Source organism: Dermochelys coriacea, chromosome 7, assembly GCF_009764565.3.
Source record: "Dermochelys coriacea isolate rDerCor1 chromosome 7, rDerCor1.pri.v4, whole genome shotgun sequence".
NCBI classification, from domain to species: domain Eukaryota; kingdom Metazoa; phylum Chordata; order Testudines; family Dermochelyidae; genus Dermochelys; species Dermochelys coriacea.
In genome coordinates, this window is record NC_050074.1 from 41,692,191 (window position 1) to 41,715,931 (window position 23,741).

Genomic DNA, 23,741 nt, shown 5'->3' on the forward strand with positions numbered 1-23,741 from the left:
TGTTCTAAAGCTTGAGAATTACCAGTCTGTTTTTCTAAAGACAGAGGCAAACACCTGGAGACGTAATTATTCCAAGCTTAATCTTGTTGATTGAATTATTTCTCTGTTAGACTAATTTACACATTTGAATAAGGGGTTTGAAGCCTTTGCTTTAAGTGGCAAAGTGTGCAACTTACTCTTTTTCCTAACTCAAGCTGCTTAGCCAAGGTGTTAAATGTTTATGGACTGCTCTAAGTCTAGTCACATGAGCCCAATACTGTCGTCTTAACTAGGTTTCATGCTTTGTATATTTGCTGTAGTTAGGACTTAATTGTATTTAATCTTTTCTTGCAGCCATGCAGGATAAGAAAGCAGCTGTGAAAAACGGACCCCAGTGCTTCAGAAACATGCTCCTTTTGCTGGGGATTGAGGCCTCCATTGAAAGTCTGATCAAATCAGTTGGCATAGAGAAATGAATACTACTTACAAAACTTATAACTGGTAGAAATTTGGAAATTCTTTTAATTATGATATTGAGTTATGCAGTCTATAATTTTATTGAATATAAACATTAAGTTATTTGCCATTTAAAAACCATACCCATAAACATGCTATCTGTACAATTATGGCACGTTATATATAAATTGTCATGACATGAAAAATAAATACAGCAATTTAAATACAAAAATGCCAAATAAAATTATTAGAGTGAATTTCATTATAAATTTAACTTTCTGAATTAATGTACCAGAGTGGTTCTTCTGTCCTTAACATTTTCTAGACCAGGTTACAGGAACATATGCTGTGAAATTCAAGTCAATAAAGTGGAAGTTTCATTTCACAGCTCTATACAAAAAGTACAGTGATTTTAAAATAGAGAGAACAGTGACACTGAAAGAATAAAGTTGTATTTAAATATTCCTGCTACTCAATTAAGATAGAATTACAGAAATAAATGACCAATACAGCCAAATTTAAGTTTGTGAAGAATAGTCAGGTGGTTAGAAATCAATTTTGTGAATGCTAGTGAAACAATACAGCTGCTGCTTCTTGTATAATGTGGATGTAGAATAGACACTACTACTTTCACCAAGTGTTGCACATTACTGTTTAACATGGTTTGGTTTCAAAGCACTGAAAGCTTGCATCATCCTTGAAATAGGTTACTGCTGGCAGACAATAGTTGAGGAATATTGTCAACTTTACACAATGCATTCCATGAACAAATATGAAGCAGTTTCAAGACATTTCTTGCAACCTCAGTATTAGCTCACTTGTAAATGTCTAGCATTTTTCAAAGGGGGAAAACATAATACATTTTTAGGGGAAGGAAAACTGTCAATTTTGCACTGGCTTTTAAAAGTTTTCCATATACTTAAGTGACCACCTCATTTTACTTTTGGAGGCCTTTAAACATTGGGAAAGTGATGGCAGGCAAGCTCAAAATTAATCACTAATACTTTAAAAATGGTGTATTTTTCTGGATTCAGGGGGCCAAAAAGGCTATAATTTATGTAAATGTAGAACTCTGGGTAAGTAGTTTCAATGAAGAGTTCTTTTGCAAACTCAAGTGCATGATTCTGCAAGTATTCATACACAACTATGAGCTGGTGTACATTTTGATGGAGCAAGCAGTGTACACACATTTACATTCACACATGGGTAAGGCTGGTAGATCTTGGATTAGACATGCCTGGTTTAAAACAGTAAGCTTGTCAGTCATTACCAGAAAATATCAATCATTATTTTGTCACTCACAGTATCCCCTTCTGTTCTGGCAAGGAATAACTGAACCGAAGCATCAATGTGGGTGGCTTGATTCAGTCTTCCTACCCCCACAGAACAAGCATGCAGTTGAGCAACAGTAGGAGCTGTAGCTGACAGACTACAATTTATTTCAAATTTCTTCTTTTTCAGACATAGAAAAGGTTGTTTTGGGGTTCTGCTGCTGAGCAGGTAGAACTAACTAATACCACTATATCCATTTCACTATTTTAGTGCAATCTTGATTCTTTATGCCAGCAAGATTCCTCTTTAAAATACATATGGCAGCAAACTACAGTTAGATGCTTCCTGCATGTAAATGGAAACTGAACTATGGTGCACATACACCAAGAGTAGAAAATTACAGTATAAACCTGACCACAGTATGTTTTTTTTCCTGTAGATAACTTCATCATTTTGACTAAAAATGACCAGCCCCTTTGTGACTTTTCTTTTAATCCCCTCCTCAGAGAGTGGTATTATTACAACAATGCAGCTAGCCCCACAGCAGACTGCAATAAATCAACAACTAGGTCAGACTGCTGTGGATATAACAAATCTAATCTAAAGAGCAAACAACTGCACCCTAGAAAGGCACATTGCTAACTGGTGGTAGGTTTAGCAGATCAAGGTAACATGGTTCACTTCTAAGTGTTAAGCAATACTGCTGTATAAATAAGTTTTCATTAGGAATATCACCACTCTGGGCCCAACTGTTAAACGGTCCATGGTTTCACAGAATTGTACATTGGGTCCTGCCAATGAACATGGTGCCATTTTTTATGAAAGACAATACTCTGAAGAAGTTCAAATAAAATACAATGAAACAAGGGTATTAGATTCAAGCTCCCAATATTAATCTACTATACTACTTAATAAGGAGAGGCAAGTCCTTGTTAAGACAACCTCCATATTTTGAAACTTATTACCAGTATATACCTACTGTATACAGATAGCAGCATTTCAAGATGGGCTTGAATAACATCTCCTTGTACATTTTTAGGGTATGAGAACCCCAAAAAAATGTAAAGAAAGCTTTTCGACAGTTGACCTAGTTGAAGCAGTTTCACTTTTAAACTTCACAAGAATCAGAGAATAGCACCTCATCTCCAGCTTGGCAGAATGTGTTAACTTGTTACCACACAAACTAAAGCCACTGCTAAAAGTTGGTACAAAGTTAACCGACACCCACCATCATGGAAAAGTCACAACCTACAGTCACAAACTTCACAAGATAAAGCAGATACCATACGTCAACCCTTTCCTCAAGAAAAATGTCATTGCAGTCACAGCCTGATTCAAGAGCAGCCTTTGCTAGCTGCTATTTAATGCACAAAAAATTTGAGAAGCATGTGATTTCAGTCCAAAATCATATGGACAAAAATTAAGTATACAATTCCTAAAGCTCAATTTGATTAGGAAAGAGCTAGTTCCTGATTCACTAATTTAGCAGGACTAGATCTGTGTGGACCATAGGATCAAAGCCTGATACGTTCAACCAGCAAATAATTAAAAATCAAGGCTGCTTACCTAGTAAAATTCCTAACCATTACCCCTCATTTTGTGAATTTCTACTTACATTTATAAAATTGTTACAGAAAGCTTTTTCAGACTGATCGTAACACTTCTGGAAACAAGTCTGGAGTTCTCAATTTCACTCTCTGCTTAAAATAGATTTGCATTAACATGCAAGCTCTACCTAGCCAGCACCAAAGAGCAATTATACAATACAGTAGTGTGTTTTGTTTTTTAACATTAAATTACATGGGCAGCAATTTATTTTGAATTAAGTTTAGTGCATTTTTAATGTGCTCAGTGCGGCTTAATTTTAAATTTGGTTTTAAATCAATGCAGCAGGTGCAGGGGTTGGTTTGCTTTTATTTTAAAATATTGAGTGTTAAAATGCACAAGGTACAAGGCCATTCTGTAATTCTCATGTTAATGATCAGGCTTTCTGCATTAGTGCAATGAATCTGAAAATTCATTATTCTTAAGAATAAATGAGAATTAATCGAGAACGTTTCATTCGGTGCTTCACATAGTAGTCATTCAATTTTAAGAACATGGACTTGATCTGTCATGTCATTGCAGGGCATGGCACACATCTGTTCTGTAATATTGAATACATTCCTTCAGATTAAATTTATATATTGGAAGGTGGGTTTTTTTAGTACTATGCCATGTCTTTGAAAGGCATACCCATTAAAATATATTTCTTAAAGCAAAAACATTCACAGCTGAAAAATGCACTGAACATAATAGAAAATCAATGTAACTACATTTCATTAACCCTTCACTTTCAACCATAACCTTAAGGAAACAGTTACACTTTATGGAGAACTAATGTGCAGTCTTCATTCTCGTTGAACAGATTTGACATCATTGGATCATCTTTGGCCTGTACATTCTTCAAATAATAGTTTACTATCTTGCCATCAAGTTTGTACTGATGTGGAATGCTTTCATATGGCTTAAGATCTAGGTCCAGGACAGAAACGGAAAAGGTGAAACTGGATTTGGATGCCAGAACCACAGGCCTTTGAGCAGAGCTGAAAAAGAAGACCAATGGAATCTTGCAAGACAATTTGTTTAAAGCAAACAGACACCTTATACCCTTAGTGGAAATTCAAAGCCCAGTGCCTATCTAAGGCTCTATCACAAATAACTCTGTTTTACATGTAAAGATCCCATGCAGTACATTGCCAGCGTCTCCATATTTATTAGGCATTGTAAACCAGAAAAATGGGACTTCAAATGATGTAGCTTTTAAAAGCAGCCATGGTTCATTCTTAACTCAGGTATAGTTTTTCCAGTCCAAAATTATGTGGGAACAGGAATGAATAAGCCATTTCTTTACACATGCCAATCCTTTTCCTGGTAGTTTCCATACCAATCGAAACCAAACCTCCCTAAATTGCTCTACCACTAGCACTGCTAAATGAATTAATCTCAACTGGCGGTTTTGGCAGTAAGAGCTGCTTGTATAAATGAAAAGTATGTCAGAAGTACTGCACAGAGCTTCTACGGCTAGAAACATCCATCACCTGCACAGACATAACAGTAGGTAGGTAGTGTTAATGCCACTTCACAAATGTCCTTTTTATATACTAAACTGAAGTAATAGCCTTTTCTTCCTCTGTATGAAACTTGCTTTGTTCAACTTATTGTCCTGGCCTGAATTAATAAAATTGCCTTCTGCCTATCAGAACTAGCATTCAAGTGTTATGAACTCATCTTAAAACAATGATATTAGAAAATAACTCCCTGAAGTGACCTACAAAATCTAAGTAAAAGGTTTGGATGGGAGAATTTTCTATCTTATTTTCTCAACAATTAAACAAGTATTATAGGTTAAAGAAAAGAGATTACCTTCTTCAGAGCTGATCCTCCAACAGCACAAATCCACATGGAAAATTAGTTTCTGACTTCACTGAGGAGATGACTAGGGTTGTGTTGACAAAAAAGTCAACATGGATATTAAGTTACTAAAGCTGTGTAGTTGCAACAAAAGTTGCACCTCTTGATGAATGACCAGTTTTGACAGAATGAGAGCAAGATACTTAACTCTTCAGGTCAGTCACTTAAAAGGGTTAAGTTGGCTCTATCTATTTTCAAAAGCAGCTTTCCTGTATACTTCAAATCAGAGGACAAACCCAACCACTACCAAGTATGTCTTCCATCCAATAGTCTATTACTCTAATGATAAGACATTGAATAAATCCTAATATCCAGAAAGGAATCAAAAGATATGCAATAATAAAGAATGAGAACATAACTCTTTTCCATGGTGACTGAGATAATTCATTTTTGTTTATCCTTAAAGGCACATCATCAACATTAGGACTTTGAAACAGATTTCAGCCTCCAAATTAAGAGTGCATCATAGCACAGTTAGCTCAAATTATAACTTGAGAGTTGCCCACATTAAAATCTCTAGCTAGAGTTAGGTAGCCTGTCAGAGAAGATAGGTTGAAGCGGATATTTGAGCTAGTAATGCAGTGGGAATGCAACAGTTCAAGTTACAACAAACTCATCAGCAGTTAATCTAATCACTGTCCAGCTCCAGTATTGTTTTGCTGTGTAGTTGCTCTCACTTGACTGCTAGAGTGCAGTAACTCAAGCTAACTGTTGCAGTGAATACAAGCCCTAAGTAGTTTCAGTGTTTAAAAAAAAGTTGAGCCTCCTATTTTAAATATTTTAATCAGAACTTCATGATTAGTACTCCCACTGTCAACATGGGCAACCCAACAGTGAAACACCCTAAAGATTATTGGACTCAAATCAACTATAGAAAGTTTTTTTCTTGGCTGTCTGAATGAACTGTCTTTCAGAATCCCTTACCATTCATCCTGTAGATAAGGTGAAAGGGAAATCATGATGGAGCAGTCCTTAGCTGTCATTGCTACTCTGTACTGCTGAACCTACACATAAGTAAAAAACAGGATAGGTTATCTCCATAATAAGAGCACTTGTACAAGTATTTCTGAACTCAGTCACAGATGCAAAGCCAAAGTACATTATCTAAGCATGCACAATGAAAATGTAAAGTAATAATCACTTCAGGTGTTGAGGAGATTATATTGATGCCATCACAGACTTTATGTATTCACTAACATTTTTTCTGTGTCATGTTACAAATGGTTAACTCTTCACACAGACTGCTTTGCATGAGTACATATTTATTCTATATACTAGGTCAACTAATATGAAATAGCTATTCATTTAAATGTACCATGTGATTTAGAAAGGAGTAAGAATGTTTGAATAGTTAGCACCTTTGTTTAGTTAAAAAGTGGTAGTAAGCTGATTTTCAAAGGGGATGAACACTTCAGTGGGAATTTTAACTGTTCAGCATCTGCCTGGATTTTCTCTCTCATTGATTGTTACAGTATACATAAACTTGGAAGGATTAGATTATCAGTAGTCATTTTCACTGTAAACACATACCGATGAAAAATATTTTCATTGACAATAACTGAAATTTACAGACAAGTAAAGGAAGAAAAATGCTGCTTGAATTAAGGTTATTTATTTACTTGCTGTTGACAAGTTGTTTTAATGGTTATAAATCTAACTTTTTGAAGGGCCTTTTCTGTCATTAAGCATCTAGCCTCCCCAAAATTTTCCACAACTGTGAAAGTTTAAATAGTTAAAAATGCTTTAAAAAAATCAATTATACATCAAAATTATAAAAAATAGAAATCAAATTCTGCCAAGCTTAATGATATATGGCATACTTTATGGAAGCTGACAGAATAAAGTCAGCTTTAGCACGAACACTGAAGCAAGGTACCTTTGTAAATGCAAATGCTTCTGTTCCATCATCTTCAGTTGAAAGATCTAGAAGTTTCTCATAAAATGCTTCATTGTAAGGTCCATCTATCTGTGATGTACTTCTAATAAGTACAAAAAATAGGAAGAAGTTAAACTGATCCAGTTCCAATCTTTTCTGACCCAAACCTTTCAAAAAGGTGTTTTCATCAGGTGAGGGTAAACCTTTAGTAAACGTACAACAGTTTTATGATGGGGAAGAATTGCAATGTAGTAAACATGGAGAAACAGCAGATCTTCCCACACACTTTGCAGGGGCTCCGAGCAATGGCATTTTTACTAGAAGACGACTTGTTGCATCAAATACTTCAATTCCTAATGACAGGTTTCAGAGTAGCAGCCATGTTAGTCTGTATTCGCAAAAAGAAAAGGAGTACTTGTGGCACCTTAGAAACTAACAAATTTATTAGAGCATAAACTTTCTTGAGCTACAGCTCACTTCATCGGATGCATTTGGTGGAAAAAACAGAGGGGAGATTTATATACACACACAGAGAACATGAAACAATGGGTTTATCACACACACTGTAAGGAGAGTGATCACTTAAGATAAGCCATCACCAGCAGCAGGGGGGGGGAAAGGAGGAAAACCTTTCATGGTGACAAGCAAGGTAGGCTATTTCCAGCAGTTAACAAGAATATCTGAGGAACAGTGGGGGGTGGGGTGGGGTGGGGGGGAGGATTCTGGGTGGACTCCTCCTTAAGGTCGAAACAGCAGCCTGGATTTCTACATAGAGTGCTTCCGCCGACGTGCACGAGCTGAAATTGTGCAAAAGCAGCATCGCTTACCCCATAACCTCAGCCATGCAGAACACAGTGCCATCCACAGCCTCAGAAACAACTCTGACATCATAATCAAAAAGGCTGACAAAGGAGGTGCTGTCGTCATCATGAATAGGTCGGAGTATGAACAAGAGGCTACTAGGCAGCTCTCCAACACCACTTTCTACAAGCCATTACCCTCTGATCCCACTGAGAGTTACCAAAAGAAACTACAGCATTTGCTCAAGAAACTCCCTGAAAAAGCACAAGAACAAATCCGCACAGACACACCCCTAGAACCCCGACCTGGGGTATTCTATCTGCTACCCAAGATCCATAAACCTGGAAATCCTGGACGCACCATCATCTCAGGCATTGGCAACCTGACAGCAGGATTGTCTGGCTATGTAGACTCCCTCCTCAGGCCCTTCGTTACCAGCACTCCCAGCTATCTTCGAGACACCACTGACTTCCTGAGGAAACTAGTGTCCATTGGTGATCTTCCTAAAAACACCATCCTAGCCACTATGGATGTAGAAGCCCTCTACACCAACATTCCACACAAAGATGGGCTACAAGCCATCAGGAACAGTATCCCCGATACTGTCACGGCTAACCTGGTGGCTGAACTTTGTGACCTTGTCCTCACCCATAACTATTTCACATTTGGTGACAATGTATACCTTCAAATCAGCGGCACTGCGATGGGTACCCGCATGGCCCCACAGTATGCCAACATTTTTATGGCTGACTTAGAACAACGCTTCATCAGCTCTCGTCCCCTAATGCCCCTACTCTACTTGCGCTACATTGATGACATCATCATCTGGACCCATGGAAAAGAAGCCCTTGAGGAATTCCACCATGATTTCAACAATTTCCATCCCACCATCAACCTCAGCCTGGACCAGTCCACACAAGAGATCCACTTCCTGGACACTGCGGTGCTAATAAGCAATGGTCACATAAACACCACCCTATATCGGAAACCTACTGACCGCTATTCCTACCTACATGCCTCTAACTTTCATCCAGATCATACCACTCGATCCATTGTCTACAGCCAAGCTCTACGATATAACCGCATTTGCTCCAACCCCTCAGACAGGGACAAACACCTACAAGATCTCTATCATGCATTCCTACAACTACTATACCCACCTGCTGAAGTGAAGAAACAGATTGACAGAGCTAGAAGAGTACCCAGAAGTCACCTACTACAGGACAGGGCCAACAAAGAAAATAACAAAACGCCACTAGCCATCACCTTCAGCCCCCAACTAAAACCTCTCCAACGCATCATCAAGGATCTACAACCTATCCTGAAGGACGACCCATCACTCTCACAGATCTTGGGAGACAGGCCAGTCCTTGCTTACAGACAGCCCCCCAATCTGAAGCAAATACTCACCAGCAACCACACACCACACAACAGAACCACTAACCCAGGAACCTATCCTTGCAACAAAGCCCGTTGCCAACTCTGTCCACATATCTATTCAGGGGATACCATCATAGGGCCTAATCACATCAGCCACACTATCAGAGGCTCGTTCACCTGCGCATCTACCAATGTGATATATGCCATCATGTGCCAGCAATGCCCCTCTGCCATGTACATTGGCCAAACTGGACAGTCTCTACGTAAAAGAATGAATGGACACAAATCAGACGTCAAGAATTATAACATTCAAAAACCAGTTGGAGAACACTTCAATCTCTCTGGTCACTCGATTACAGACCTGACGGTGGCTATCCTTCAACAAAAAAGCTTCAAAAACAGACTCCAACGAGAGACTGCTGAATTGGAATTAATTTGCAAACTGGATACAATTAACTTAGGCTTGAATAGAGACTGGGAATGGATGAGTCATTACACAAAGTAAAACTATTTCCCCATGGTATTTCTCCCCCCCCCGTCCACCCCCCACTGTTCCTCTGATATTCTTGTTAACTGCTGGAATTAGCCTACCTTGCTTGTCACCATGCAAGGTTTTCCTCCCCCCCCCCCCCCGCCCCCGCTGCTGGTGATGGCTTATCTTAAGTGATCACTCTCCTTACAGTGTGTGAGATAAACCCATTGTTTCATGTTCTCTGTGTGTGTATACAAATCTCTCCTCTGTTTTTTCCACCAAATGCATCCGATGAAGTGAGCTGTAGCTTACGAAAGCTTATGCTCTAATACATTTGTTAGTATCTAAGGTGCCACAAGTACTCCTTTTCTTTTTTCAATTCCTAAGAAACTGAGGCCACAAGCGTATGAGCTGGCTAATATGTAGTAACAAGCTGGGAACAAGTTTTTCGTTTAGTGCTAATGCACAGCAGATAGAAAGGATATATATATATATATATACACACACAGGTAAAGACGACAAATGTAACGCTTAATCTACGTGCACAGCAGAAAAATATGCAAAATTGAATTTGTGTTGCCTGACTTTTTAAGAAAGCCAAAGTATAGTGTTATATTGCCAACTATTTATTAGCAGGACTCAATATTACAGTTGCTCACCGTACATGTAATATTTCAGTTATAAATCAAAATGTTGATTTCCACCTATCAGAAGCTGCTCAGAGAGTAAACAGTACCTTTTGCAAATGAAACTCTATTACCCTCTTGGGGTTAGTGTCTAAATTACACAAGGAAGTTACATTTTAAGGAATACAAAGGACAATACAAAATGAAAGAAGGCCTCACCTTAGAGTGATCTTTTACTACAAAAACAAACTGGACTTGGTTTTCCATCTGAAGTTAGTCCAGTTTAACTCTCAGTGCTTAGTATTTCCCCAACAACATATACCAGAAGACATTTATTGCAGTTGTTAATACAAGCTGCTATATAGGTCACAATTTTATGATGGCAATCTAGTAAACTCACAGAACTACTGATCTTGGATTTCTACAGCCTAAACTAACATATTTCAGAGGAGCAGCTGTGTTAGTCTGTATTCGCAAAAAAGAAAAGGAGTACTTGTGGCACCTTAGAGACTAACAAATTTATTTGAGCATAAGCTTTCATGAGCTACAGCTCACTTCATCGGAAACACAGTATTTCATCACTCTCTGTGTTTCAGAGGGTCTTACTAGAATAATTTCACATCAGAGCTATACTCCATAAACTTCCTCATCTATTTTACTGCAAGTAGCAGTGATGCAAACACATAAGATTCTTACTTATAAAAGCACTACACTGAGCAACTGAATAGTTAGTTACATATTAGAAAAAAGAAAAGGAGGACTTGTGGCACCTTAGAGACTAACAAATTTATTTGAGCGTAAGCTTTCGTGAGCTACAGCTCACTTCATCAGATGCATCCGATGAAGTGAGCTGTAGCTCACGAAAGCTTATGCTCAAATAAATTTGTTAGTCTCTAAGATGCCACAAGTACTCCTTTTCTTTTTGCGGATACAGACTAACACAGCTGCTACTCTGAAACCTGTCATTATATATTAGAATTTCACACTGTTATGAGCACATCTTTATGTACCTCCTGCAAACTGGATGGGAACAGGGAAATTAAGAATTTACTTGGTTATTTTATTTCTTCATTGGTTACCAACATGTAATGGACCATTGCTCTTCTACTAGACTGATGGGCAGCAGAACCTATCACTACCTATAGGGACTTTTATATGTTCTGTCTGGGTCCTTGTTTTCTTCTCTTTCCACTAATTGATCACTTCTATGGCTAAGCTGTGTAAACATGATATATTCTGGTCTTCTAGTACATTAACCATATTGATAGGAAAACATAAAACTCAGCCTGAAATTAACAGAAGTAATTAATTTGTCTATAATATCTATCCTCTTGGACAGTTGCTATTACTACTTGAGTACAGAAACGGATAAGTCATACATTACTAGTTATTTCTATTCCATCAGAAATCAATTTGTAACCAACATATCAATTTCTCACTCCCACAAGACTAAACACTGAGAAACTGCCCATCAAGTAAGGGAGAGAACAGATAACAGGGGATCCACAACCTTAAAATAAGCGTTGGCACTTTCAAAAAAGAGGAGGAGTGATACTTGTTTCATTAAGGTCTAGGCAGAATTTGAGGAAATATTTTTCTATAACAGATTATAAACTGGGGACAAGTTTCAATAGTGACATAATAAGTGTGTTAGACATGAGATATGAAATATTAGACATTCATGTCAACTATTGGCTGAACAATACCAAGGGACTCATTACTGCAAGGCTGCAAACTTGCTCACCTTGACAACCACTAGAAAGAATTTAACATAGGAATTGCCACACTGCATCAGAGTCCATCCTGTATCTGACAGTGGCCAGCACCAGACGCATCAGAGGAAGTGTTAAGAAAACCAACAGCATGCAGATGTGGGATAAACTAACTCCCATACACACATCCTAGCGGTCTCATCTTACATACTAATAGTTAGAATTTGGCTTAAAATCTTAACGCGCTATGTTTCAAATCCCTGCCAAAACTTTAAAATAACTACTTTGGATACTCCTACTCATTCATCAAATTCCACTTTGACATGCACTAAATTCTTGGTGCTAAGGTCATCCTGTGATGAATTCCACAACATAATTTCAAATCCTGTGAAAGAATAATTCCTTTTATTACATGATTTACTGCCAAAAAGAGAGCTCAGATAAACAAAGGGGAAGTGGGAGAGGTAATCAATTTTAATCATGTTTTGCATTTGTATTTTTTAGTTCCTTTGCTAAGGGGGCGGGGGGAGAAGGTGATTCTCATTGGTTGGTAAGCATTAAAACATGTTGATTTCCAACTAAATATAGCCTTTACATTAAACATGCATTTCTTATTTACTACTCGTGATTTTGTATCAATCAATTAAATTAAAAATGAACAAAAGCATTTTAAATTTTTGTATTAAATACCTTAAAGTGCTAGAGACAAAAAAAAAATCAAAATATATTTTGCATTTAAAACTAGCCGATTTTTTAAACAAAAAGTAGCAGCATCTGTAGTTAGTGAACTGAACTGTTTCCGGTCACGATGTCCTTCAAGGTTTTAGAACTAGTACATCTCATCTGTTCACAGCTACTTTTTATTCATAGTTGGAAGAGAGAAAACAAGTTTTCCTGCTTTTTCAATTTCCAATTTAGTAACTTTGAATGAACTAGTCACTAAACTGAACAAGTTGAAGAAACTGAAAAAGAAAATATTCTCTCTCCACCTGTAGAAGAGGCTACTGCGGTCAAACCTCATTTAGCACTTCAACTAACCCTCGCTCCAGTTGCTTAGCCAGTGACTTCCAGCAGTTCACTGGTTTGACTTCTTTAAAACTTGGCAGCCAACATGTATTGCTCAATATTTTTTGTATTGAATTTAAAATTATTTGAATAGATTACAACAATCTTAGACCTTAATATAGGTTCTTGATTTCAAATTTAATTTAATAGTTTTTAAGAAATATGTATTTAATTTAAAAATTGATTTAAATAAAAAAACTAATTTGTTTTTAAATCAAAAAACAATATCCACCTTGCCTTCATCTCCAGGGTTTCCCAAAACAAGTGGCCTTTAGGATTCCACTAGTAAGCAGCAGGAGCCAACTACCTTTCTGTGAACTTTCCCTCAAAATGGTCTCTTAGGAATTGTATCCTTATAGCTCTGAATTGGGCTTTGGTTATCTTTCCTAGAAGAAATCTAGATGGAAATATAGTCACATCAACCAGAAAATTGCCCCCAAATTAGATTGTGCAGAAGTTTATCTGCTGTGTTACATGAAAGGTTAAATTAGAAGTTCCATATCTAGACACTAAAATGAAAAAGCATGAAGTTCAAGGAAACATAATGGGTCTCTACCAAAGATGATTCAGGAACAGCAGGATTTGAAACAGATTTTATACAGTGCTGTATTGTGTCTACACACCAGGCCAGCCTGTAAAAATTAGGCTGTATCTTTTTGTATCAACAGCAGAGTGAGGCACAACAAAGTAATCTGTCCCATGGTATCAAGGAATCCACAAATCTGAAGGATGGCCATGTGGTTAGAACAAAGGTGAGCAAAACTATGGCCTGCGGGACCGTCCTGCCTGGCCCGAGCTCCCAGCCGGAGAGTCTAGCCCCTGGCCCCTCCCACTCCCCCGCAATCATGCCATCATGTGGGCAGCGCAGCTTGTGCCCGCCCACCTCCTAGGCTTTCCAATAAGCCTGTCCTGCCACTCTGAGTGGCATGGTAAGGGGGTGGGGGTTAGATAAAGGGCAGGAGGTCCTGGGGAGCAGTCAGGGGACAGGGGGTGGATGGATAGTGTGGCGGTTCGGGGAGGGGGTCGTTGGATAGGGGGTGAGGTCCTGGGGGGCAGTTAGGGATGGGGGTCTCGGTAGGGGGCAGTCAGGGGACAAGGAATGGAGGGCGGTAGATGGGTCGGGGGTCCTGGGGGGGGTTTATCAGGGGTGTGGATAGGGGTTGGGGCAGTCAGGGGACAGGGAGCAGTGGGGGTTGGATAAGGGTTGGGGTCCCAGGGGAGTGGTTGGGGCAGGGGTCCCAGGAGGAGGGGGGTCAGGGACAAGAAGCAGGGGGGTTGGATGGGTCGGGAGTTCTGAGGGGGGCAGTCAGGTGGCAGGAAGTGGAAGGGGTAGGGGGCAGGGGGCCAGGCTGTTTGGGAGACACAGACTTCCCTACCCAGCCATCCATACCGTTTCACACCCCCGATGTGGTCCTTGGGCCAAAAAATTTGCCCACCCCTGGGTTAGAACAACAGACAAGGAATCAGGAGAGCTGGGTTCTATTTGAGCACGTTACTTTAACTCTGCCTTCAGTTTCACCTTCTGGGGATACTACCTCTGTACCTCCATTTGAGAAGCTAAATACATTAAGGTTTGAAACACTTCAGATATTACTTTGTTACAGCCATGGTATAGTGAAAGATTATGAAAAACTTCAACCTCCTCACCCCTATTAAGATGAAATCCATCTACATTGGTAAATCTGCATTGTGACTTTGGAGTTACTTGAGAGAGAAGCAAAGGAGCAATTTTGCTTCAATCCCAAGCCAAGCAGATTTGATTTCCAGCTTTTGAGGCAACAAAGCAAGTTTAATAGGCCCCCAAACAAGCTGCCCTTGGGAAGGTTCCTCTTCAGAGCTATAAAGAAAAGGAGTACTTGTGGCACCTTAGAGACTAACAAATATATTTGAGCGTAAGCTTTCGTGAGCTACAGCTCACTTCATCGGATGCATTGGGTGCATCCGGTGAAGTGAGCTGTAGCTCACGAAAGCTTACGCTCAAATATATTTGTTAGTCTCTAAGGTGCCACAAGTACTCCTTTTCTTTTTTGTGAATACAGACTAACACGGCTGCTACTCTGAAATCATCTTTAGAGCTATGTAACCAGTAGTACTGCACTACTCAGGAAGCAGAAGTTACAAGCATAGACCAGTGGAAAGACACCAAGACTTCCATATGCAAGGAACTGCTGAGCCTACACTCTACACAGGAAAAAAAATGGTACAAGAAGGCAGAATGCAGACTAGAGACCCAAGCTCCTAAATATTGAGACAGTGGCTAATTATCCCATCACCATCTGAAGTGCTGTGTCCAGTTTTTTTGCCTCTCTTAGAAAGACAGCTGAGACCGAAAAGGTCCATTAAAATGGTATGGTGGGGCTTGCATAGAGGTGCATAAAGATCAAAATGTAAACTTTCAGCACCACCTTAATTCCCAGTCTCATATCAGAATAAGGGGATGACTGGTGAAATTAAAGGGCAGTATGATTAGAAAAAAACGAAGTGCTGTTATGTCAGATGTAAATACTAAGGCTGATGCTTTTTAAAAATAGAACTGAACATTTTAATGGTCATTAACATTCACAACTTTACAAGGCCAGATATAAAGCTAATACATTTCACTGTTATTCATCAGCTTTCCCCTGTGTATGGGTCACCTCCAGAGGCATAATGCTATACTGTGAACCAATGGTCTCATCCATTCCGCCAAGTTTTATGATACCCTGAATTTGTATCGAAACCAGAAGACAAATCTCTACAGATAGAAACTTTCCAGAGTCTGCAGTGCAAATCATCATATTACACCTTCCTGAGCACATTACAGAAGACAGCCTGGAAGTCTTACCTCTCCTCAGGAAACTCCTCTAAGTACTGTTCAACTCTATTGTACAAAGGATAAAGTCCCTCAATATCCAGCATGTCCAGCATCTGAGCCTGAAGGGTTTTATAAAGTAGACAGCCCCTTGGTAAGCCAGAGCTCTCCATTTTATTTTTACCTAGAAGAAAAATTATTTTCAAATTACGCAGGTTGAAAAACGAACAACTATTTTTACATAATAGACCCAACTATTCCCCAGCTTGATCAGCTGAAGGAAAAGCTACAGGCGATTCTCAGGTTTAAAATAGTAAAATCTTAAGAGATAGGCATTCAACATTTCACATTTTGAACTACTATATTATACATAACACTAGAGTTTGACTGTGCAGTGATTATTATGGGATGGAATCAGATTCTCTCTCTTTCATGACAAAACACTCAAAGGGAAAAAAAGGACAAAACAGAAAAAAATCTCCCTCACACATTTCCATGCTCGGTCTTACATTACTGGAAATATTCAAACCCACAAGGGGCAGTTCAGCCCCATCTTTCCTTTGTGCTTTTGAAAATATCCCCCAGATGAGTCAGACTGATTTACAAGGTAATCTATATCACATCAAGTCATGTAGCATTTCAGTAGCTATTGTACATTGAGTAGCTATTATACATTGTAGAAAACTGTACTCTGATTTAAAAAAAAACAACCAACCTGTTTTTTCAAAGAAAATCAACTCAAGAGATCAATTTAAAGAAAAATCTCAGTCAAAACAGTAATATGCGTATGTAATGCAGCATCTGAAATGTTAGGATCAAGCACACCCACTAAATACCAATTACTGCTTAGAAATGGTTCCATGATCACATAGTGCTACAGTATAGGAGCTGTGCCCCAACCAGCAGCAATGTTTTGAAGACCAATTGCATTTTTTCAAGACTAGAGTAGTGAGGATGTAATATGCTCTGCCCCACCCCCCAACTCCCAATCCTCATTTCCATTTCCCACACATACATACCCTTTTTCCTTTTAAATACCTACCTCATGTGGAAAAAAACAAAAATTAATCCAAACTAAATTAAGTTAAAATAGCAGCTAGCCTGCACTTCAAACTAAGGCAAGAAACTCTACAGTGTTTTTAAGACCCAATACAGTAATCAGCTGGAGTACATATTTTTTATTTCATTTTTCTCCATTACAGCTTTTACATGCTTGCACTGATGAGTGGAGTTTCATCATCAGTAGATGCAATACTAAAAAGTATTAATTCAAATTTAAATTCAGTCAAAATCAATTGTCTAGGGTGAATGTAAACGAATTTTAGAGCAGTGGCTTTTCAGCCCATTAACTTTCTTGCGTTTAAACAGGTAACAATGCTCCCACTCTTGTTGCTTCAACTCTCATCCTAAATAGCAAACAGTAAATAAAATGCAGTGATCTGAATCAGTGTATTATGTACCCTGGATTGTATTACAATATATTTAATTACTGTGAAATAATTCTTACCATTTCTTACCAGCTCCTTACTGAAAGCACTTGCTTCACAGTAGCTCCTTCCTAGTGAAATGGGAACTGTCTTCATGTTACCTGCCCTGCAGGCATCAGTACTACTAAGTAGAGTCATTGTTATTACATGGATTAATTCTTTAATAATCGTTCTTGTACAATGCGGTCCACTGACCATCCCATTTGCAGGAAAGAAGAATGGTTTTAAGTGACGAGCAAGTTCATTCCAGTCAGAGAGAGAGTCCTGATCATCCTTACAGCCATAAATTAGTTCACCATTCTGTAATTGAGCAAAGAAATACGCATTTTGGAAAGTCCAAATATGAATATTTAATGATAAAGAACAGAAAAACTCATTAAGTTTAAGATTTAACAGTTGAAGAGGCATGTTTCAGGGGATGAAAGCAGAGTCTGATCATGTAACAAAGATGGTTACAATGTATGTTTCTCAGAAGAAATAATTAAAATTATTGAACAACTGCATCAGTGAGACACTTGTTTATCAGTCACAAATGCAATACTGCATGCTGGGGTAAGTTGCCTAGTAGGTTCTTAGCTGCTAGCCAAGGCACAGGTGCTGAACAGACTCCAGAAGGAAAAGTGACTTGGTGCACAAAGTTTAAGAGTAGGAAAGTTTAAAATTGTTCAAAATCGAAATAAAATTGGTTTATAAGTTGCACAGAACACTCCTCCCACCACCCTAAGTTTCACCGTAAGCCACAAGACATTTTTCGTAGATGCTGACAAAAAACAACACTATATTGACTTCAATAAACTTTGGATCAGGCCCAGAACAATTTAGGCAGAGTGGCACTGAAGGGTTTGTTTCCCCCCATTACCACCACTTTTAAAAAATCAAAATACCAATACTTCAACACAGCTGAAATAATTCAGTTGGAGTTATCTCTTATATTGGAGGGCTAATTTGTTTTATGTTGGAAATAGCTGAGACAGGGAGAGATCTTGTTTCCTAGAATTAACACACATGCATGTGATATCTCCATAATCTACAGAGTAGTGTTCATGTTACTGCTATATGTTTTTGCTCATCAGTTGTGGGCAGTGAAGTAACATTTTACTTCCTCTAAGGAGGAGAAATGTCCCTATGCTCTTAAGTAAACGATGTACAACGTATTCCACACAAGTTATGAAACTGTGCAAAAATATACCCTTCAAGGAGCACTCAAAATTGCAACATTTTGAAAAACCCCTTATATTAAAAGAAAAACCCAATAATTTATGCAGCAGTTATGGTATTACTTGTGGATGCTGTAATACAGTCCCATCAGCCTCATTATGTCTTAAAGACTTTTCCAACAAAAATTAAGTGGGGTATTGATTTACTTTCCATAACTTCAAATCTACATACATCTTTCCATATTGCAATTAGAAAGTTGGAATAGGGAAAATCCTCAACTAGATATCTAGTGAGGTTTTGAATATTCAGACGTTAAGTTAAATGGACCCAATAATTTACAAGACGATATAAAAAACGTACGAGCAATTTCAGTCAATCTTACCTTAAATATTTTTAAATTGTTCTGTGCCTCCTGTAATAAGCTTGTCAAGGCAAAGTGCATTCTCTGTTTATTTCTAGAGAAAAATACATATGTAATATTTTAACAAACACACAGTTATCATTATATTACTTTTACATTACAAAAGGAGACCCATATACATTCATCACCCACATTGAATATATTCCCTAAGCATATCATTACTCAAGATGAAGACAGGGCAAAGAAAGAGATACTATATAAGAGTAAACAAATCTGAGTAGTATCCAAGTTCTTTCAAGATCTCATGTTTTACCATCTGGACCACATGCAATAATTAACAGCTACTGAGTTAAATTCTAGAGGTTTAAAAACAAAGATGCAGGAAAAGCACAAATACTGTTGCTATAAATCACATAACATTTGTCAGCGCTTGCTCTCCTTAATATTAGACAAAATTCAGCCTAATTTAAGACAACTAGCTATACAGACACACAAAGTCAGCAAGTCACTGGAATTAAAGTAAATATTTTCTTACCCTGAGAAAAGATCTAGGGGACAGTATTTGCTCAGTCGCTTCCATTTTCCATTTGCTACCTGTTGAAAACACATATCACTATGAATATTCACGTGTGAATGCTCTCAGTTAATACGATAGCAGGTTTCTGAAACACCCATTAGTTTTGTTTTAAGGAATCTCAGAATATTTAAACCCTTTGGACATACTATTTCTGGTCAGTAGAGGGCTACCTTCTCTTAATATTTAAACTCCACTGCAATTCAGTTAAATTCCATAACAGCATTAAAAGGGGGAAATCTCACATATTAGGAGTAAGGCCCATTCTAGGCATAAACTCTAATATTTAAATAAGGTATTAGTACATGATGTACATATTAATGGCCAAGTGAATGATTTCAGAGTTTGCTGTTACACAATGTGGCTGAGGTAATATCTTTTATTGGAACATCTTCAGTTGGTCAGAGAGAGAAGCTTTCAAGTTAACAGAGAGCTCTTCGGACACCTACGGATATTACATGACTTCCTGGACCATGTTTAATAAGAAGTACTTGAAACTTAATTTGACATGTCAGTTTACCAGACTGACAACTAAAACTGTGAAAGCTGAGCAAAGATTACTATTACCCTTGTTTGTTTCCAAATTCCCACAAATTTCTACATCTCCAGCTTTATCAGATGTGGGCAAACTACAGCCCGCATTATCATCCTGCTCGGTCCTTGAGCTCCCGGCCGGGGAAGCTAGCCCCCGGCCCCTCCCCTGCAGCCTCAGCTTGCCGTGCTGCCAGCACTCTGGGCAGTGAGGCTGAAAGCTCCTGCCTGGCAGCGCAGCGGCATGGCGGGCTCCAGCCGGGCAGCACAGCTGCCAGATTATATGCATGGTAAGGGGGTGGGGAGCAGGGGGTCCAGGGCAGTTGTCAGGGGATAGGGAGCGGTTGGATGGGGCGGAGGTTGGGGGGGGGAGGGAGGAAGTGGTCGGATAGCATGGGAGTCCCGGGGGGCCTGTCAGGGGGCAAGGGTGTGGATAGGGGTCAGGGCAATCAGGGGACAGGGAGCAGGAGGGGTGGATGGGGGTGGGGCAGGGGGGGGTTGGATGGATGGGGAGTTCTAAGAGGGGAGGTCAGGGGGCAGGAAGTGGGAGGGGGCAGATAGCGGGTGGGGCCAGGCTATTTGGGGAGGCACAGCCTTCCCTACCCAGGCCTCCATACAGTTTTGGAACCCTGATGTGGCCCTCAGGCCAAAAAGTTTGTCCATATTCCCTCTCATGCTTACATCCAGCAACTCAGTGACACGTAAATACCTACCTCTTTAAACATCGCAAGGAAATAAGCAACACATGTATATGTTTCAACAGGAAAGCAGGATTTTAGTAGCATGTTCATAATAAAAGTAAGCGTACTGCCAGTAAGAGGAAAAGCAGGCTATTTAAAGATTTACCTTTAGGTGCTGATGCATGCAATAACGACACACCTTGTGCTTTATCTCCTGTGATACATGACTAGAGAAAGGAATGAACCCACATTTCGGCTGCAACAAACAAACATCTATTAAAATGTACTTTTTTTTTTATAATAAATATTCCTTTCCTACTATTTATCTATATCATATATCTAATCAAAGGACTTGATCATATACATCATATATCTAATCAAAGGACTTTAAAGAGATAGAGAGCAGGCAATATCTATTAACAAGGTTAATAGGTCATGCTCATTTTTCTTTCCCTATTAACTGAAAGTCCTTATTTTAAGAACACACAACAAAACCACTTATTTATGATCTTGCAATAAGCCTGGAAGAGTTTTGTTGCATTCATACCTTAAAAAGGTCAGTAATATCGTATCCCGTCTTCCAATTTTTGCTGGAGGACTGAAGTCAAGTGAACCTCTCATCATTCTACTGAAGAGGGTTATTTGAATCTTGAGCAAAGATTTCCCCCCCATCCCAATGTTTGTATGCATGAGCTCACAGTCTTTTAAAAACAACACTTATATAACTCAAATTCATGACTTGGGGTAGGTTTATACAGTGATTAAAAGTCTTCCCCTCTCAACTGCTCAGGTTTCAGTGTGTTGTCAGGTTATAACTAGTTATCCAGTCTTTCAGCAAAGGTATTAAAGCAAAATTTACCATGCAAAAGCAAGCAGGGGAAAGATTCATTCGAGCCTTTTTTCAAGCATACTGAAAAAGATAAACATTTTCTTCCTTTGCAAGTTACTTAACAGTATTTCATAAGGAAGCCAGGGTTTCTTGCCTCTTTTTGAGGTGCAAAGTGCTGCACTGAACAATTACAAACTTTTATGCTACAAAGAAAATACAGGTTTCGGAGTAGCAGCCATGTTAGTCTGTATTCGCAAAAAGAAAAGGAGTACTTGTGGCACCTTAGAGACTAACAAATTTATTTGAGCATAAGCTTTCATGATCTACAGCTCACTTCGTTGGATGCATTCAGTGGAAAATACAGTGGGGAGATGTAAAGCTTATGCTCAAATAAATCTGTTAGTCTCCAAGGTGCCACAAGTACTCCTTTTCTTTTTAAAGAAAATACAGTTACATGCACCTTTTATGAGGGAAAACATCATCATGCTTAAGAACAGAAGAACATAAAAGAGTGGCCATACTGGATCAGACCAAAGGGCCATCTAGCCCAGTATCCTGTTTCCTGACAGTGGCCAATGCCAGGTTCCCCAAGGAAATAAACAGATCAGGTAATCATCAAGTGATCCATCCCCTGAAAAGCACTAAATACCAAAACTATAGCTTCTACTAATTTTTTAAAGACAAATGTGTCTCAAAAATGAGGCCCTGTACTTTTGTAAGAACTACTTTCACATTTGTTTAAATACTTTACACTTGTGAAGCTAGCATTTTCAAAAGGCAAAGATTATTGCTCTATCTACTACCTGCACAATTTTTCAAACTAAATATATAGTTACCATATACTTTTATTTTTAAAAGAATGCAGGAGCAATTATTTTTTTCCCCATATTTAACAAATTCACCTTGATCTCCACACAAAGGATTGGCCAATGTTCCACAAAATGATAGGTCTGCAGCCTGGTGAGGTTAGGAAGGCACATAGCATAGCCACTAAGAGTGTCCAAGTCTTTATCACAGCGAGACTCTGGATAAAGAAAAATAGGGAAAAGTAACAGTTTGTGTACATGTTGTTTATTTTACACTGCAGAAAAGGGGGATCATCAAGAAAGGTAAATGTAGGACACAACCATTGTTTACCACTGATTTTAAAGAAAAGACAAAGACACTGCACTAGCTGTCTTCCCAGTCTAACTCAAGGCATCATGGTATAAATCACCTTGAATAAAGCCTCAGTTGCAAGTGGGTTAGGAAGAGACAGGGACTATTTTCTTAGGAGAGCATATAAGCAGCTAGGCCTTATTTCAGTGTGGGATGGTAACTCAGATGCAATCCTACTCTTGCTCCTAGCATATGACCAAGTGAACATATCACCAGCTTCAGTGCACAGTCCCTTAGCGTTTGTATATACAAAAAAAGATGCACCAGTTTAACTGAATTTTTAGTTAAACTGGCGAAAAATGCTCATGTAGATGCACTTAAACTGGTTTAACTCTTGTTTAAATCACTTGAGCTTGCATTGAATTAAACTAAATCAACAGAAGCGAGGATTATACCAGTTTAAGTAAGTCTACATAGCAGGTTTGCACCAATTTATCTAGTATGATTTCAAATCAATTTAGTTAAAGTGGGCAACTTTTCTAACGTAGTCCAGGCCTCATGCTGGTAGAGCTCAGAAGTAGAGTGATGGGGGAAGAAAGGAAGAGGAGATGGACAACTGGGAGGAAGAAATACAGAAGAAAAAGAAAACTTATCCTCTCCCAGAATCACATCCGTCATTGACAAGTAGTACTAGATCCAGAAAACCCAGCTTGGGCATTAGAAATGGCAGTAGTGATAATGTAAGGCAAAATGAAATGACCAAAAATAAGAAAGAAACGGAGCACACCCCTTATTTGTAAAAGATGTTCTCTCCTACTCACATCTGTCATTTCACTTGCCCCCCCCCACCTTTTTTTTTTTTTAATCAGTGGTGGAAGAGGGTTGGTCCCATTTTGATACAGTCAACACTTCAACAGACACTGTCTCAGAAAGAACATCCCTCTCCAGAAGGACACAGATTTTTTTTTTCTTTCCAGATGTCAACAGCTTAGTGCAAAGGTTCTCAAACTGGAGGACGGACCCCCCCTGGGTGGGCAAGGAACGTATTCTGGGAGGGCAAGACAAGCTTTAGGATTACCAAAAATAAATAAATAAAAAGGAAACCACATTTTACAGAGCACATTTTACCAAGAGCAATGA

The 23,741-nt window shown here is 38.8% G+C and overlaps 2 protein-coding genes and 1 long non-coding RNA gene across 7 annotated transcripts in view; 2 read left to right on the top strand and 1 right to left on the bottom strand.

The window, feature by feature from the left end:
- LOC119859060 (centromere protein P) overlaps positions 1-3,936 on the top strand; it is a 327,648-nt gene extending 323,712 nt beyond the window's left edge. For both annotated transcript variants that reach the window (XM_038410702.2, XM_038410701.2), the window contains one exon: positions 334-3,936. In XM_038410702.2, the coding sequence (XP_038266630.1) occupies positions 334-455 (122 nt within the window). In that variant the 3' untranslated portion in view covers positions 456-3,936. The remainder of the gene's footprint in view (positions 1-333) is intronic.
- IPPK (inositol-pentakisphosphate 2-kinase) overlaps positions 2,141-23,741 on the bottom strand; it is a 108,083-nt gene continuing 86,482 nt past the window's right edge. For all 4 annotated transcript variants that reach the window (XM_038410690.2, XM_038410693.2, XM_043518842.1 and 1 more), the window contains 9 exons: positions 22,406-22,527; positions 20,841-20,930; positions 19,425-19,483; positions 18,911-18,983; positions 17,391-17,670; positions 15,917-16,067; positions 7,037-7,139; positions 6,085-6,164; positions 2,141-4,292 (listed from right to left, as the gene is read on the bottom strand). In XM_038410690.2, the coding sequence (XP_038266618.1) occupies positions 4,067-4,292; positions 6,085-6,164; positions 7,037-7,139; positions 15,917-16,067; positions 17,391-17,670; positions 18,911-18,983; positions 19,425-19,483; positions 20,841-20,930; positions 22,406-22,527 (1,184 nt within the window). In that variant the 3' untranslated portion in view covers positions 2,141-4,066. The remainder of the gene's footprint in view (positions 4,293-6,084; positions 6,165-7,036; positions 7,140-15,916; positions 16,068-17,390; positions 17,671-18,910; positions 18,984-19,424; positions 19,484-20,840; positions 20,931-22,405; positions 22,528-23,741) is intronic.
- On the top strand, positions 5,628-5,907 carry LOC122461039. Its single transcript, XR_006282729.1, has 2 exons — positions 5,628-5,761; positions 5,851-5,907. It is a non-coding gene; the product is annotated as an uncharacterized LOC122461039 (long non-coding RNA).